This window comes from Acomys minous, assembly GCF_964271855.1.
Source record: "Acomys minous genome assembly, chromosome: 1".
Classification (NCBI taxonomy): domain Eukaryota; kingdom Metazoa; phylum Chordata; class Mammalia; order Rodentia; family Muridae; genus Acomys; species Acomys minous.
In genome coordinates this window covers 62003322-62021038 of record NC_140483.1, presented here as the reverse complement: position 1 = coordinate 62021038, position 17717 = coordinate 62003322, and the positions used below count along the sequence as shown (strand labels likewise).

General features: G+C 47.1%; 1 protein-coding gene across 2 annotated transcripts in view; it reads left to right on the top strand.

Moving 5' to 3' along the window:
* Nucleotides 1-17717, top strand: part of MGAT5 (alpha-1,6-mannosylglycoprotein 6-beta-N-acetylglucosaminyltransferase) — a 280628-nt gene that overhangs the window by 194428 nt on the left and 68483 nt on the right. For both annotated transcript variants that reach the window (XM_084785708.1, XM_084785707.1), the window contains exon 12: nt 9756-9889. In XM_084785708.1, the coding sequence (XP_084641834.1) occupies nt 9756-9889 (134 nt within the window). The remainder of the gene's footprint in view (nt 1-9755; nt 9890-17717) is intronic.

The window sequence follows — 17717 nt, the reverse complement described above, 5'->3', positions numbered from 1 at the left end:
CCAGCACAGGAGCTATGGCGTTGTGAGGTGGTCCTTGGGTTAAGACGTGTTGCCCTATCTAGACCCTGACCTCAGTGACCTCCAATACCTGGTCAAGAGGGTCTCTTCCTCCCCATGTGACAAGACTAGTTTGTTGGGCAGCTGTAGCTGTCTGGTGATCTACAATTGAAGACTGTTTCTTTAAACAGAGGAGAATGGTGCCAATATGTATCTTTTCTTTTTATTTTAATTTTTTTTTTTTAAATCGGCTCTCATGTATTCCAAGCTATGGATGACCTTGAACTCTGATCCTTCTGTTTCCACCTCAGGGCTACAGATGTTACAGGCATGAGCCACTATACCCAATTCATACAGTGTAGGGGTGAAACTCAGGGATTCATGAGTTCCAGGCAAGTATTCTCCCAAATGAGCTATATCCTCGTTCCTCCCTTTGAATATTTTTGGTTTTTGGTTTTTGGGGGATTTTTTTTGTTTTGTTTTTTAAGAGCTGAGGACCAAAGTGAGGGCCTTATACTTGCTAGGCAAGCACTTTTCCACTGAACTAAATTTCTACCCTTACCCCTTTATAATTGCTTTTCCCATTAATTAATTCATCTAATTTACTTGCTTACTTTCCCCCATCCTTCCCTCTCACCTCACCTCCCCCTCTTCTTTCTCCTCAGAGAAGGGGGGCCTCCCATGGATACCTACCTTCCTTGGCATAACTAGCTGCAGTAGGACTAGGTGTATCTTCTCCTTTGAGGCTAGACCAGGACCTCAGTTAGGGGGAAGGAATCCAAAGGCAGGCGACAGAGAGACAGTCCCTGTTCCAGTTGTTAGAGGGCCCACATGAAGACCAAGTTGCGTATCTGTTATATATATTTAGGGGGCCTAGGCCCATCCCAGGCTTCAACACTGTCTGTATTTCCAGTACTAGTCAAGAACCTATTTAAGTAGCACTTCTGTGCTCTGCATTTTGAGGGATGTCGTTTTGTTCTCTAGCAAAGAGAATCAACTCTACCCATCTCTAGGCGCCTGGAACCACTCACTAGCCATTGAAGCATTGTTTCAATGTCTGTCTATGAATGTTAGTCTACTGTGAATGCATTTTCTGTAAACCCCTGAAGGCATATATTCATATTCTCTACCCCCCTCTTTCTCTCTCTCTCTCTCTCTCTCTCTCTCTCTCTCTCTCTCTCTCTCTCTCTCTGTCTTTTTATACTTCTCAGTCTCAAACAAGGTGTATTATACCTTTGTAAATGATGAAAAAATATTTACCCGCACAGAGTGAAATATAGAAGTTATTTGAGAGACCCACCTAAGAAAGAAAGAAACACCACAAAACTCCAAAATAGATAACTTGCACTGTTTCTTATCTCTTGTTTGGATAGCTCTAATTAGCTCATAATACCCTGTTTCACAGTTTCATCTGGTTTCTATAAAGATGTTGGCCAGGGTAAAATGATCATTTGATCTAATTGAATTTCCCCATCTTTCCCTGCAGACTGTGTCTTTAAGTAGCAATAGCAGCTGCACTGAGACTGTCCCACCGGGCTTCAGGCAAGTTTCAATTCAGACCACAGTCTCTGCCTGCAAACATCCCGGTAGCCTTTGGGGCTCACTACCTCCGAGCCCTTCCTTGTTCCCTAAGCAAAGTCAGATGTGCTGTTTGTTGAGACACAACAGTGGCTTTGATACCTGAAGCACTCAAGCATCCCAGAAGGCTCAGGGCCCTTGGAAGCCTAGCCTCATCAGCTAGTGACTTCCTTCCTTCCTTCCTTCCTTCCCTCTGGCCTCCCTCATGTTTTTTCAACTGTGTCAGACACACTTCCACCCCAGGGCCTTTGCAGTGGCTGTTACATTTTCTGGAACATTCTTTCCTGTTCTTTGACTCTATGTGTAACTCAGATGACCCTTTGGTAAAATTTGCCCTTTGATGAAATTTGAAAATGCAAATCTCTTCCGGCTCTTCCCTCCCCCCATTCCCACACCTCTCACCTGCCTTAAATCCTCTGGAACTTTCTGTCACCCAGCATTGATCCTTTTTCTTTTGTGTCTTTTCCCTTCTTGTCATCTGGGCTATATAGGAAGAAGTCCTGGGGTTTCTCTGTTTTGCTCATAGTAGGCATTACCTACTGAGTGAATTTAAATAAAATCAAAGGATAATATCTTTTCAGTTTGTGGCTCATGCAACAAAAATCAAGAAAGAGTTAAGAAATACTCAACATTGGGCCTGGGCCTTGGTTCTGGTGAGAGAGTGAGTGCCTACCCAACAGGAAGTCCTGATTTCACCCCCAGCATTTCATAAACCTGGTGTGGTCATCCTCGCCAGTAATCCCAGCACTCAGGAGGAAAAGGAGCCAGAGGGCCATTCTCTCCTACAAAAACATTCGAGGTCAGCCTGGGCTACGTGAGACCCTGACTGAAGAAGAAGAAATCTGCGGGCCTAAGGGTGCACTGCTTTCTTAGATGAGAAATCTGACATACTCATTTCTTCTTACAGAGCTTCTGTCCTTAGGGCTTGAGGAGTCACGCAACCCACGGTGACTGTTAGAGCCACTGCTACTGATTTCCTCACTCTGGGTTTCTGCCAGGGTTTGGGGCTCCCAGCCACTGTATGATCAGAAGAGACTTTGGTCTGACAATAGTGAGAACTTTAGTATTGAGCCGGTTCTCTGTCCTGCAAACCCGTCAGCTTTCACTGAGGTTAGGTGCTTCTGTGCACAGCTTTACCCTAAGGACAATCAGCAGGGCTTTTGCTTCTGGTCAGACCTGCAGGTTAGTAGCCCGAGGCTCTTTCATCTGAGGATCAGCCCTCAGGAGGGGGTTCTTTTCTCAAGTTCACCCCCACCCCCACCCCACCCCCGCAAAGTGCGTTTTGACCCTTGAACAGCTCACTTGGATGTGCCTCTAAGAACAGCTCAGAAACTCAGGATTTCAGCTCCACTGTGCTTTGCTGTTTTCTCTAGATCTCACCCACTCTCCTCTCAATGAGCCAAACGTCATAACCATTCAAAAACATCAGCTTTGGTAAAATATGAAAAGTGTAGACACTATCCATATGCACCTTTAAAATCCAGATGGTGGGCTGCTGAGATGGCTCAACTGGTAAAATGCTTGCTGTGCAAGCATAAGGATATGAGTTCAATTCCCAGAGGCTATGGTAAACTGCCACATAAGGTGGTGTGCCCTTATAATCCCAGTGCTAGGGAGGCCGAGATAGGAGGACCCTTGGGGCTTGCTGGCCAGCCAGGCTACCCTGCTTGCTGAAGTCTTAAAAGACCCTACCTCCAAAATTAACAAAACAAACAAAACAAAACAACAACAACAAAACAAACAAACAAACAGAAAAATTGAGGGCTAGAGAGATAGCTCAGCATCTTGAAGAGGAACCTGGTTTAGTTCCCAGCACCCATATGGCAGCTCACAACCATGTGAAACTCCTGTACCAGGAGATCTAACACCCTTTTGTTTCCAGGGTCACCAGAGATGCATGTGGTGCACATCTATACATTCAGGCAAACACTCGTGTGCAATAAAAATAAAAATAAATAAATAAACTTTTAAAAGGTGTATAGCTAGAGAAATGACAACCAGGATCACCTTATGATGCACACACATACACACACATATACATATGTGTGGGAACGTACATACACGTGTAGCAAAAAAAAGTGTGTGTGTGTGTGTGTGTGTTGGGGGGTAAGATGTAACAGGATCCCCTTTAGTCTGAAGATAAGAACTACCTATAGACCTAGAGGGTAAGAAAACCCACTGATGGTGGATATTGTTAGGCAGTAAGATCATAAGTAACTTCTGTCTTTATGTCTTTCTCTGTTACTTTTTTTTTTTTCTTTAACGCTGAGGACATATATCAGATATAAACAGGAAAAGCAATTAAAGCATTTGTTTTTAGGGGAAAGAAAACTTTTTTTATTGCCAAAAGTCGATGTGTCCTGAGCTCCCTGAAAGGTGGAGAGAGGAGAGAGGGGCAGTTGATGAATCCTGAGAAGTTTACCCCCCTCGGGCCTTGGGCCTGGTAGCTATGAAGACTGAGATGCATCCAGGCTGGGGCTTGGGGTTCTATGCTTTGGGATTGGGTAATGTGGGTGTAGCTCAAAATTCTTAGAGGTGTTTAAGATTTACCGGGGGGGGGGGGGGGGGGGGGGGGGAACAGCCCTTGGAGATTCATTCAATTGAAAGTAAAGTCAGTTTCACTTACTAAGAATTTTGTACTTATTCTTGAAGAAGGCAGGAGGGGCTGAGCCGTGGCTCGGTTCGTAGAGTGCCAGACTAGCGTGCATGAAGCCCTGGGTTCACACGACGGAAGCAGGCCGTAGTGGTGCACTGTGGAGGAGGAGCAGGAGGACCAGAAGTTCAAGGTCATCCTCAGCTACATAGCCAACATGGGCTACAGGAGAACACGTCTCCAAAATTAAAAAAAAAAAAAAAAAAATTTTTTTTAAGTTGATCATAACAGCAAATACATATGATAAAAGCTGTTCACAAAACCGCAGCGGTGTGGCCTATACATGTACGGTGGTGTATAACATACATATCTATGTACATTCTCTTTGTGTTTTAAGCTACAGTAGAACACGATTTTGCTCTGAAAGTGTGGTTTATTGCCATTATTTAGGGTACAGGAAATAAAATCTATGCTACCGTTCTGTCTGTGAGAATTGTGCAAGAAGGTTCTGGCTCAGCATCCCAGATTGCTTGCCGCTTCCTGGCCTGCAGACCGGTGAGAGCTCACTGGGCCCTCATCTCTTATAGATTTGTTGTGGTGGTAAGCGAAAGAGTAGCTATCATACGCTCCGCTTATTATTTTTCTCGTGGCTGTGACAAAAACACCTGACCAAAGAAACTTTAATGTTAAGAAAGGTTTTTCCTTTGCCTCAAGGTTGGGCGTTGGTGTGAGGGTGGAGGGTGGGAAGGGAGGCCGGCAGCAAGAGTGCGAGGGAGACGCTCACATGTGAGCAGTCAGAAAGCAGAGAGAGAGTGAACGCTGGGGCTCAGCTTACTTCCTCCTTTCTGTTCAATGCAGGACCCCAGCCCATGGGATGTGCTGCCCACAGTCAGGGTGGGTCTTCCCTCCTTAACTTACCCAGTTGCTAGAAGCTTCCTCACAGGCTCGCCACAAGGCTGCCTCCCTACGGGGTTCTAGCTCTGTTCTAGTTGGCAGTGACTGCCGACCCGTGCTCGGGACAGAACTTGAAAAGTAAAGAGAGCTCAGATATCAGGGTGGTTTTTATAGGAATCCTGGTGGTTTTTCTCTTCTGGGATGGAGTAATTACAGAAGACACACTGCATTCCCTGGGTCTCGTGACTGACCTTCAGATGCAGATGTCCAGCCTCAGGCCTTCTGAGCACAGCGGATGTCTGTGTTCTCAAAGTAAGGCAAAGTAAAAAAAAAAAAAAAGTCACCTTGGGTTGAGTTAGAGCCAGGTGAGAAGTTGTGGTTTTAAAAATGTGTATGTAGAAGGCCAGGTGTGGTGGTGCACGCCTTTAATCCCAGCACTCGGGAGGCAGAGGCAGGAGGATCTCTGTGAGTTCGAGGCTAGCCTGGTCTACAAAGGGAGTCCAGGACAGCCAAGGCTACATAGAGAAACCCTGTCTCAAAAAACCAAAAAAAAAAAAAAAATGTGTATGTACGTGTGTGGCTTGGGGGCCAGGGTGCAGGTGCCAACCGGGCCTGGAGGCAAGGAATCCCCCTCGGAGCTAGAGTTCCGGGTGGTTGTGAGCTGCCAGGTATGGGTGCTAGAAACCAAGCTTGGGTCTCCTGGAAGAGCAGCCAGTGCTCTTAACTACTGAGCCTTTTCTCTGGCAACAAAAGGTTATTTTAGGTAGCTTCAGCCAGGCCTGCGGCTTTGGATTCTTTATAAGAGTGAAGAATGCTTGTATTGGTAGTAAGTTTTTTTGTTTTTTTTTTACGTGTCTGGATGCACACAGCTACAAGGAGCCTGGGGTCACACCTGCTTGTGTGTTGAAGAAACCCGGGGGTCTGATGGCAAGTTGTGTCACCTAGACTAGAGGCACGGAAGGGTGAGATGCGTGTTCTGGCAGCGTGTGTCTGTAAGCGTGTGAAGTCCTCAGCCACCAGCATGCCAGGTGCTGCCCCTCAAGTTATCTCACAATGAAACTGAAGAGTTGAAGCTTTCAAAATGTAGAGGAAATATTTCAGGGGGGCGGGAGCTTCTGTGTGTCGCATATTTCTCCCACAGTCTCAAAGGTAATTTAGTACCAAACTACAGTCACACACCGCAGCACAGTAAGACTAGATGGGGGTGTGGCTCTGTTAGAATGCTTGCCCGGCAGGTAGCACCACATAAGCCAGTTGTAGTGGTGACTGCCTGTAATCCTGGTAAGGGGGAGGTGGAGGCAGGAGGGCAAGTTCAAGGTCATCCTTGGCTGTACAGCGAGTGGGATATATAGTGGGGGCCACGTGAGACCCCGCCTTTTCCTCTCCCCACACCATTCAAACTATAAGCTAAAAGAATCTTTGACACACACAGAAATTACACGTGTATTTTTTTTCTTCTTTTGGGGATCTTTAAATATCATATTTTTATTATGCTTTAGATAGTCATATGTCCTACAATAAGACTCAGTATATTTTAGATGGTTATCTGGTTGTAAGTGCCCATATGGGGGCTTACACAAACTGAATCACAGAACAACTATCTCAAGAATGGATGGTTAGTCGTTTTAACTGTTTCCTGAAAATAAACATTAAAAACTATCATCTTAAAGTCTAGGACCTCAGATCCCAGTGTGGGCCTTTTAGAGTAACAAGAGGAAGTATGCTTAGAATGCGAGGGCTGTTTTCCCATTACTCTGGTCTTCATGGTTCTAGTGCCCTCCCCTCTCTGCTCCTTAAAAAGGAGGAAAAAAGAAAAACAACTAGCAGCCAGCCCTTGCTTTGTCTCTTGTTGGCCATAGAATTTATTCAGTAATTTACTCTTCAGCTAACTGTAGCTATGGCTCATGCCTCTGGGCGCTTGTTCAAAAACACAGAAACGAAATAACAGATTGGCCTGACAGAGCACAGCTCCCCAGTCACAGCCCTGTTATCTCCTCCTCCTGTCACCTCTGGCTGGTGACACATAGTATTTATGTAGCCTGTGCATCTCCACAGAGCGTGCCTTTGCAGTGGTACCCCTGTCCCTCTTCATCCTCCCGTCATAAAAGATGGCTGGGGCGTCTCATTCTTAGTAGGTCACCTCTAACTGGCTGAAAGGTTCCTGGGGGCTGGGAAGTGACGCATCTTCAGCACCCACATAAAATCGTGGGGTGTGGCAGTTCCAGCCCTGGGGAAGTGGAGAAGGGAGCTCAGCCTAGTGGAAGCAGTGAACTCAAGTTCAGTGTAAGACACTGGCGGGGGAGGGGGCGCTAAAGATATGGCTCAGTGGTTAAAAACACACACTGCTCTTAGATTCCCAGCACCACATCGAGTCTGGCACGTCCCAACTTCCTATAACCCGGCTTGTAGAGGATCAGATGCCCTCTTCTGGCCGCATGCAGGCACACAGCTATACACATAAAAAATAAATGCTTTTTAAGACATAGTAAGGTGGAAATTGAGGGAGACACCTGACCTCTGGTTTACACATGCATATAATCACACTTGTGTGTGCGTGCCCCCACCCCACCCCCACCCCACAGAACTTCTGAACTGATTTCGTATCTAGCAAAACAGTCCTTGGCTCAGCAAAGCAAAAGAGATATTTGCATTAAATTAGCTCCACTTAAGATAAGAACCAAAGGTGAGTGGATGTGGCTGAAGTTGCATCCTGTGGCGTGCACTTGAGCGGCCAGTATCAGATACTGAGGGAGTTTGCTTTTGTGTTACTTCTGGCGGTTTTGTTCGAGTCAGACCACACAAGGGTTGTTTCCTTTCTTATCAGCCATGTGTGGCCTTAGCCGAGCCATCTCCTGACAAGATGAGATTTATCTGAACGAGATTGGAGGTAGAGTTGACAAGGGGTCTCTATTTAGTCAGGAGACATTTACCTTCTAGTCAGAGCGCCTCCTCGTGCAGGGCTGAGGTGATGGCTCCAGTAGATAAAATAACAAAACAGGAAAACCTGAGTTCAATTCCCAGAACCCACCTAGGAAGCCAGGCGTGATGACACACACTGGAAACCCTAGCTCTGGGGAGGTGGAGACAGGGAGCTAGCTCTCTAGGCTCACTGCCAGGCTGTCTACCCAGTCGGTGAACTCTAAGCCCTAGTGAGGGATCCTGTCTCAAAAACAAGGTAGACAGCACCTGAGGGCTGGCACCTGATGTGTCCTCAGACCTCCACTCACACATGCACGCATAGGCATACACAACACACACACACACACACACACACACACACACACACACACACACACACACACATTCCAAAACCTATAGACACAGAATACAAGTGTTCTTGAGTGCTGTGGTATAACTTCCCACTTAGTATGTCATATGATGAAGCTGTAGAACTCGTAGGTACGGAGGGCCAGAGGGGAAAAAAAAATCTTTCTTCTTCCAGTGTAGCCTGCCCTGTACACATCACGGCTTTGCAGGGATTGCCTTTTAGAGGGGTTTGTACTCCAGAGACCCTCGCTTTTTGTTTGGTCTTCAGTCTGCACACCTGACCAATATAACCCCTTGTGGCAATCATAATCTGGCTGTTGGTTACAGTTCTTAAGGAGACCTGTCTTGTTGCCAGGCAAATGGTAACTCACACCTTTAATTCCAGCACTCTGGAGGCAGAGACAGACAGATCTGTGTGAGTTCGAGGCCAGCCCAGTCTACAAAGCGAGTTCCAAGACAGTCAAGGCTACACAGTGAGACCCTGTCTCGAAATGCTGTGTGTGTGGCTGTTGTTGTACAGGCAACCTCACCTATACTTAACCAAGTCAAAATGGCTAGGATGTCATCAAGCCATAAATTTCATGGGACCACTGTTTTCTATATTATCTGTGTTTGACCATGATACTGGAGTTTATGCCTATACATTGTGTGTGTGTGTGTGTGTGTGTGTGTGTGTGTGTGTGTGTAGGCCAAAGGTGGTGTTTAATGTCTTCAATCACTTCCATCTTAGTATTTTTCCATATATATATATATATATATATATATATATATATATAGAGAGAGAGAGAGAGAGAGAGAGAGAGAGAGAGAGAGAGAGGGAGGGAGGGAGGGAGGGAGAGATACTTTGAGGCAAGGTCTCTCAGTGAACCTTGAGTTCATCTGCTAGACTGGCTGGCCAGCGAGGCACTGGAATGCACTTGACACGCCACCACACCCAGCTTTTTCTCTTCCAGCGTCTATAACAGAACTCAGGTGCTCTAGCTTGCAGACCACGTGCCTTCCCCACCCCACCCCCACCCCCACCCCCGCTGAGCCATCTCAACCTGATCAAACTCTAATTGCCCTAACCCTCCACCTCATTTCTTCAGACAGTCTCTCACTGAGCCTGGATCCCACAGATTGGGCTGTGTCGGCTTTCCGTGCTGCCTTTCCCCCAATCAACCATCTCCCCAGCTCCTGGACAGCTTTTCTCAGAGAGTAAAGCCACAGTGGAGGGGAAGTTGTAGATTATGGGGCTTGGCTTTGATTTACACAAACTAGATGGTAAGCACAGCTGGAATCAGAGTAGACTGTGAGCCCCTAGGTGAGGCAGAACGAAGTGCAAACACGTGCCAGGGGGTAAGAGGGCTTGTGTCGGGTGTGAACTGCCACCGCCGCTCTCGGCCTGCTAACTGCTCACAGCCCTGTCTTTTGCTCTCCACATCAGCTCACACTCCAGACAACAGCTTTCTGGGCTTCGTGGTCGAGCAGCACCTGAACTCCAGCGACATCCACCACATTAACGAGATCAAAAGGCAGAACCAGTCCCTTGTGTACGGCAAAGTGGATAGTTTCTGGAAGGTGAGTCAGCCCGCCTGCGTGTCGGGCTCTCTGAAAGGAAGCTTGTGAAGTAATTTAATTTTGCTTTGATCCGGGGCAGTAATCAAGCCAAGTGCCCAGGGCTTATGCCCACTAGACATAAGCAGAAGTGTTCAGGGGTTCAGTTGCTCCAGCAGGCTGGTAACCTCAACTGAGTCTGAGGTTGCTTGTCCTTCCTTACAGCAGCTGTACCCCCAAACCTTTCACCTCTCTGCATGTCAGATGGGAGAAGTGGCCCAGGGAGATGGCTCAGTGGGTAATGGAGACTTGAACTCAGATCCCTAGCACCACATAAAAAGCAGAGCATGGGCACATGCTTGCAACTCCAGCAGCGCTAGGTGGATGCGAAGACAGAGAGGATCCCTAGGGGGCGCTGGTCAGCCAGTCTAGCTGAAACAGCACGTTCCAAGTTCAGTGAGAGACCTTCCTTAAAAAAATAAAAGTACAGCGTGGTGGTGCACACCTATAACCCCAGCACTCAGGGAGGCAGAGGCAAGCAGATCTCTGTGAGTTTGAGGCCAGCCTGGTTTTTAAAGTGAGTCCAGGACAGCCAGGGCTCTGTTACTCAGAGAAACCTGGGGGGTGGGGGGGGGGTGGGGGGGGAGGGAATTCAGATGGAACTTGGTTTTAGAAGGTTCACAATCTCTACACCTACACGATGTATCATCCTCAAGAGCCAATACTGTAATCTTGAAAGACTTGAAGGACAGGCATCCTCAGGACTTTCAAACACTCGTTTTTCTAAATGTCCAATAAAAACCCTTCTTGGAATCATCATAAGCTGTGATCTCATGCTTTGCCCCTCCCCCATGAAGGAGATTAGAAACTGACCCCTGAGGGCATCAGTGACATGCCTGGCTAGGAGGGCTAGTCATTTTTCTGATACCGTGTGTTTAGGAAACGAAGGTTACTGCCCACCCTTCAGGTCGGCAGTGTTGACTATATCAAAAGAGCAAAGAAACTGATGCGATTTTTTTTTCCCACGTGTATTCATTCCTTTGTGTGTGAGTAAATGGTGTGTGCGTGCTTGTGCAGGTCAGAGGACACGTTGCAGGAGTCCAGTCAGTTCTCTCCTTCCACCATGTAAAGTTCTAGGTTCCGGAGACCCAGCTCAGGCTGCCAGGCTTAGTGGCAAGTGGCAAGCCATCGTACTGGTCCCACTGGCTATGATGGGCACTGATTTATCCACAGATAATGCTCTTTCTTATAGACAGGTTCTGTATTGTATAGCCTACTGGTTCTCAGCTAAGAACAGTTCCACTGCCTCCCACCTCCAGAAGGTGAGCCGGCAGTGTCTCCAGACAGTTTTGATTCTCCTGTGTGGGCTGTGGTAGTACTGTCCAGTGGTTACAGGTGAGGAATGGTGTAAGCATCCCTAGCATAGTCTTAGCTGACATACATTGATAATGGTGCCAAGACTGAGGATCCCTGTAGTCACAAAATAAACTTATTCCTTATGTGTCACCACAAGTTGAATATTCCTAACTAAAGGTTCTGAAATCCAAAATACTTGGTGCCAACATCATGCTGAGAGATTGGGGGTGGGGGTGGGGTCCACCCCAACATCATGTGGCAGGTCTCAGTCTAAACCCGGAAATGCCCCTCATCCTGTTTGTTTAGAGAGAGCGTGTTGTGCGTTGAATGTGAAAGCCCCACCATGGGCTCAGGGTTTGTGTTGGTCCCATGCTGGTGGGACTAGTTTCGAAAATTCTGGTGCCTATAGGAGGTGGAGCCTCCCTGGAGGAAGTGGGTCACGTGGGGAGGCCCTTGAGGATTTATAGCCCCGCTATAGCCTTCCTGTTCACAGTCTCTGCTTTCTGACTAGACACTGCGTAGCCTAAGTCAGTCTGGTAGTACTTAGTATAGAGACCAGGCTGACCTCAAACTCTTAGCAATCCTCCCAAATTGCTGGGATTACAGATGTTGAGGTAAAGACCTCCTGAGAGCAACCATGACCAGTCTTGTGATCTTGAAACAGAGTCTTTCTGTGTTACCCAGGCTGGCCTGGAACTTTTGATCTTTCTGCCTCAATCTCCCTGGTGCAGGAATTCAAAGTGTGCACCACATCGCAGCTCTTGGCTCCTTTTAGTCACAGGATTCATCAGTAGGGTTTCTGTGATGATCACTCACTCACTCACACATGTGTGTGTGTGTGTGTGTGTGTGTGTGTGTGTGTGTGTGTGTGTGTGTGTGTGTGTCACAGCTCACAGCAGAACTAAATGTTGCTATTACTGATATCATTATTGGGCCAGTTAGGAACTGTCATGGTGAGAATTGGTTCTGAGCAGAAGAATGGTCAGGCCTGTGAGATCTGGTGAATAGAAGGCAGCCTGCACAAACTCAGCTGCCCATATCCAAACTGTGTCAGCAGTTGGTGCATCATAACCCATGCACTGAATCTGGCCCATAATCCGTGTTTATAAACAACATGTCATTGGAAAACAGCCATGCCTCCTCTTTGTCTGTGAATGCTTTTGTACTAAAATTGTAGAGTTGAGGAATTGTAACAAAGACTGGCTGACCTACAGAGGCAACGGGATTTACTGTCTGGCTTTTTCTGGACCACTTCGCTCACTTCTGAACTCTATGTCCTGGGCAAACACAGTTTCTCTCAGAGGATGCATTTAGCCAGCATTTCCATCCTTTTAGCTCCCCTGTCGCTCTCTCCCTCTTCCTCTCTCCCTCCCTCCTTCTGTGTGTGTGTCTCTCTCCTCTCCTCTCTCTCCTATCTCCTCTCTACCCTATCAGTACATAGGGTATGTGTATGTGTGTGTGTGTGTGTGTGTGTGTGTGTGTGTGTGTGTGTGTGTGTGTGTGTAAGCCAGAAGATAACCTTAGCTGTCATTCCTTAAACATTCCATCTTGATTTTTTTTTCCAAGATAGGGTTTCTCTGTGTAGCCTTGGCTGGCCTGGACTCTCTTTGTAGACCAGGCTGGCCTTGAATTTACAGCCTCTGCTGGGATTAAACGCATGTGCAGAATCTCTCACCAGTTCTATTAAGCTGTCAATCTAGGTGTCTCCGCCCCTCCAGGGCTGGGATGTTTACAGGGTATCACTATGCCCAGCTTTCTTATGTAGGTTCCATGTGATCAAACCCAGGCCCCCATGCTTCCGAGGAGAGTATTTTGCTGACTGAGCTATTAGTCCAGCATTCATTTGGGGGGGGGGCGGGGATCATCATTATGAATGACTTATGTAGAAAAGCAGGGTGTCAGTAAAATTCACCTCACTCTGAGGAAAGAAAAAAAAAGTTCACAAAACCTGGCATATCAAGCTGGTTGTTTTTCTAGGCTTCAGTGAAAAGACTAATACATTGTTCTGGTTTGGTTTCTGTTGCTGTGATAAGACACTGGCCAAAACCAACCTGAAGGAGGAAAGGATTTATTTGGCTCACAGGTTACAGTTTGCCATGGAGAGAAGCCAGGGCAGAACTGGAACAGACCATGGATGAACGCTTGCTTGCTTCCTCTGGCTCACTGAGTTACCTTTCTCTCACAGGCCAGGCCTACCTGCTTAGGGATAGGACTGTGTGGGGAAGGCAGCTGAGAATCTAATCACAGGGTTTTTCCTCAGCCTTTGCTCTTCTGTGCTCTGGGCAAGCCAGCTGAGGAAAGCTGCACTTCGTCCTGCACTTAAGTAAAAACAAGCATGGGGAGTCTGCATCACTTCCAGTGGGAGAGCCCCCTGGAAGGTAGCCCCAGACGTAAGAGAAATCCAAATAGCGCTTAGTCAAAATAGAAACAACCAAGAGACAGACAGCTAAGTTTTCACTAAACTAAAGTTCAAACCAAATTTAAAGATAAAAAGAAAACAGGGACAAAGGTCTAGGGCAACAGAAAAGACAGAGAACATTACACACACACACACACACACACACACACACACACACACACGCACACACCACTGCTCCCAGGTCTCTGGGTTTTAAGCCAAGGGTATATAAATTGCAGGAGGAATACCCAGGACACCTCCAGGGATGGATTCAGGGCAGTTTTGAAATGTAAGGAGCCAGCTTTTACACCTTTTGGCCCAAAGTCTTTGTGGTTTGCTTTGAAATGTGCCTCTGCAAGGAACCAGCCTCTTGACACCTTCTGGTCCAAGGTCTTGTGAACTGCCTCCAGCAGCAGGGAGACACCCCTGCTGAGGGATCTGACTTACTGGAAGGGGGCATCTATAGACCTTGGCTGGCTAGTAAAGGCCCACTGGACTGCCCACAGTGAGCTGCGTCTTCCTGCGTGGTAGCAGTTAAGAAAATGCCTCACAGATGTGGCCATTGGGAATTTTGATGGAGACAATTCATTTTTCCCAGTTATATCTAGATTTGTGTCAAGCTGGCTTTGGGCAGTGGAGTATGTAGATATCTCTGCAGTAGGTGCTCTGGGTTAAGTTCTCTGCACACGGTAGACTCTACGTTCCAGCATTAGGACAGTGTGTAGACATGTTTCTACTTTGTAGAGCCCTTCGGAGCCATGACTGAAGGTGGTGTGTGGCCAGTCTTCGCCACTTTGTGGGTTCTTCTTTTCCCACCCTTTATCCACCACCCCTACCCGCTACCCCTCCACCCCCCATTTCACCCTAACACTAGAAGGAGAGAAACAAGGATAGAGGGGAGAGAAGAATTAGGAACTTTCCTGAATCGAATTTCTTTCCTTTTGTTTCTTCTTTGACCACAACTACTAACAAACCTCCACCAATCTCCCTAAACATCCAACAACAAAAGACCCTGCCTCTCGGGGGCCCTCACATTTATATACCCTCTGAAATGTTCCCAGAGTTCCAAATGTCATACAATCACAGAAACTATCTGCAGCTGGCAAAAAACACGCCTCTGACAGAGCACAGAGGCAAATCATAGTCAGCTACTGTGGACAGATCAAAGCAATCCCATATCCCCATACCTGAAAACATATTCTTATAGTATTTCTGTATAAAATTCCAGAATTCTCACTACAGTGATACATGCTGATGTCTTTTGCCCTTGGCTATTTTCCACGTCCTGTGGGCTGGTCTGGGCACTGCTTGCCTCTGGATGAGAACTTTTGTCCCTCAGGGGCAGCTAGAACACTTTAGGGTGAGGCTCTTAGCCTGGGCACTAGGCCAGGTTTCTGGGCTTTCCTGGGAAGGTGGAAAATGAGTTTTCCATGGGATGTCACAGCTTGGCACTTTTAGAATGGGACTGCAGGTCTCAGATGGCAGTAGAGACTCAGGAGCTCTACAAGCCTGTGATGATACCAAGTGTTGCAGCTCCTTGTTTGAGCTGCTGTGCCAAGCACAGCAGAAGCAGGAAGATGCCTGACGCCCACTAGCAGGCAGGTCCGGTGAGACACAGGCCCAGTGGTGCTTCACTGGGGGATCAGCACAGAGCTATTGGCCGTGGCTGAGCAGGCCCCAGTGGCTGCAAAGGCAGTTCCACCATTGCTGCCTGACCACCTTTCGTCCAGCAGCACGTCTCCCCCAATAAACGGAGTCTCAGACTGTCGTGGTGGATGAATCGTGAACTGGAGAGCTAGCACAGCACGAGCCGGAGCACCAACACCACCACAAGCCAGCCAGCCTTTATTTATAGACCTCGGACAGTGAGGAGGAGTTTTGAGAGTGAATATGTGTCTGAGAGGGCTGAGGGTGCCAGGATACTTAATCTACATACAGTGGTATAGTAGCTCGTTTACAGGCGGTAACACTAGGGGTCCCATCAACAAGAAGGAGAAAACAGTACTTAATTATCCTATGTGTGAGGGGGATGGCTTCTAAGTACAATTAAAGGTCATTTGCTGGAGGATAGGATCTCCGCATAGGGTGGGGTACTTCCAGGAATTCCCTGTGCTTGCTGGTCAAGTTCCTTATCAGGTAAGGGGTGGGCTTGTAATCTTCCCTAAGGGCTATATATGCCACTCCTTACAAGATCTGGGGTTACCAGATCTGATGCAGTGAGAGAGCACACACCTACCCACCCACCCCCTCCCCCAGCCCCAACCAAGAAAAGGGAGCAGTCCACCTTCATAGACCAGCAGAGTCCCACACATGGTCACCCTTGAAAATGATGGAGGTACAAGGCCAGGGGTCCTCCAGTCTGTTCAAACGGCAGCACCAGGATCAAGAGTTCTGTTTTCCTCTCTTGACTCAACTCTTTGTTGTCTCTTGCTTTGATTGAGCTTGGTGTCTTCATGTACAAAGCAGTGGCCCAAAGCTTGTACAGCCAGCCAGTCACCCTGTGTGACCCCGGGGGCAAATAGTAGCATAGCAGATGAACTACTACTCCTGGCCACTTACCTTCCTGGTGGCCAAATCAGCCTTACAGCTCTTCTGAGTGAATAACTCTCCATAGGAGTCATTCACATCATTTTCTGCTCCAGATCCCACGGCCTGGCTTGCTGCAGCCATATCCTGACTGGCGACAAACAAAGAAAACCCATCTCACTTTAGTGTGGAAAGCTTCTTATCTGGACCTCTGAGCTTATAGCTGAAAACACACATCCAACCTCCAACCAGTAACTAACACACACACACACACACACACACACACTTTCCTAATCCATCCTCAATATTCTCAATATATAGAAGCCAGGGAAAATCTTCTTCAAATGTAGAGTAGGGAGTTTGGGAGAGAGCTCAGTTGTTAAAATGCCCGCTGCACAAGCATGAGGATCTGAGTTCGGATCCCCAGTGCCCAGGTAAAAGCTGTGTAAGGTGAAACACACCTGTAATCCCAGCACTGGGGAGGGAGAGACAGGAGGAACTCAGGGCTCACTGACCACCTGATCTAGGCAAACTGGTGAGCTTCAGGTTCAGCTTCATGTAGCCCAGGCTAGTCTCCAACTTTCTATGTAGCCAAGAGTGACCTTGAACTCCTAATCCTCCTGCCTCCGTGTCCTGAATGCTGAGAAGGCATTTCACTACCATACTGCATATATGCACATAGAACCCAGGCCTTCCTGCATACCAGGCAAAGCAAGTGCTCTCCACCACCTGAGCCACATACTCATCCTGAGATGCATATTTAGTAACTCTGCTCTTTAGAACTGGACAGTACAGGCACTAGGAGCAATCCCAAAATAGCCACAACTTACTTACCAAAGACACTCGGGCATTCAGCGGTGATGATTTCAATATTTCAAAAACAGTGACAGCATTGGCTTTAAACAGGCAGAAATAAATCTGGAAAGTCTATAGTCTAGGTGACCTCTGAGTCTGAGACAAACTCCCATCAAAGGACTGTGTAATTATCCAGCTTGCTAATTGGGTTGACTCTGGCTTCATTGAAATGCAGGCAGAATTGGAAACTGGAGTCATTTGGAAAAATTCCATTTGATTTCATAGTAGGGATTAACTGCTTTTAATGCCGGGTTTTAATGAACCACCAAAGGCCATTATAATTAGAGAATAGACTGAAATTCTTGAAAAGAATGCTTTTTAAAAAAAAAAAAAAGTAGGTTAAACCTGTGACCATATTTCCTTGTCACCAGATAACAGAGATAAATGAGGTAGGACCTTATGCCATCCCAAGCATATATGCTGAGATAGATAATAGAAATCGATTTTGTTGAGTCTGTTGAAGTCTAATGTTAGCATAGCTCTTAAAAAAAAGATTTATTACTTTTTAAATTATATGTAAGAACATGTATTTATGTGTAGGTGTGTGCTCATGAGGCCCCAGGAAGCCAGAAGAGGATATTTGATCTCCTGGAGCTCCAGGTAAAGGTGGCTGTGGACCACCTAATAGAGCTGTGCTGGCTAGTTTTATGTCAACTTGACACAAGGAAGGAAGGAACCTCAGTTAAGAAAATACCTCCACAAGATCCAGCTGTAGGG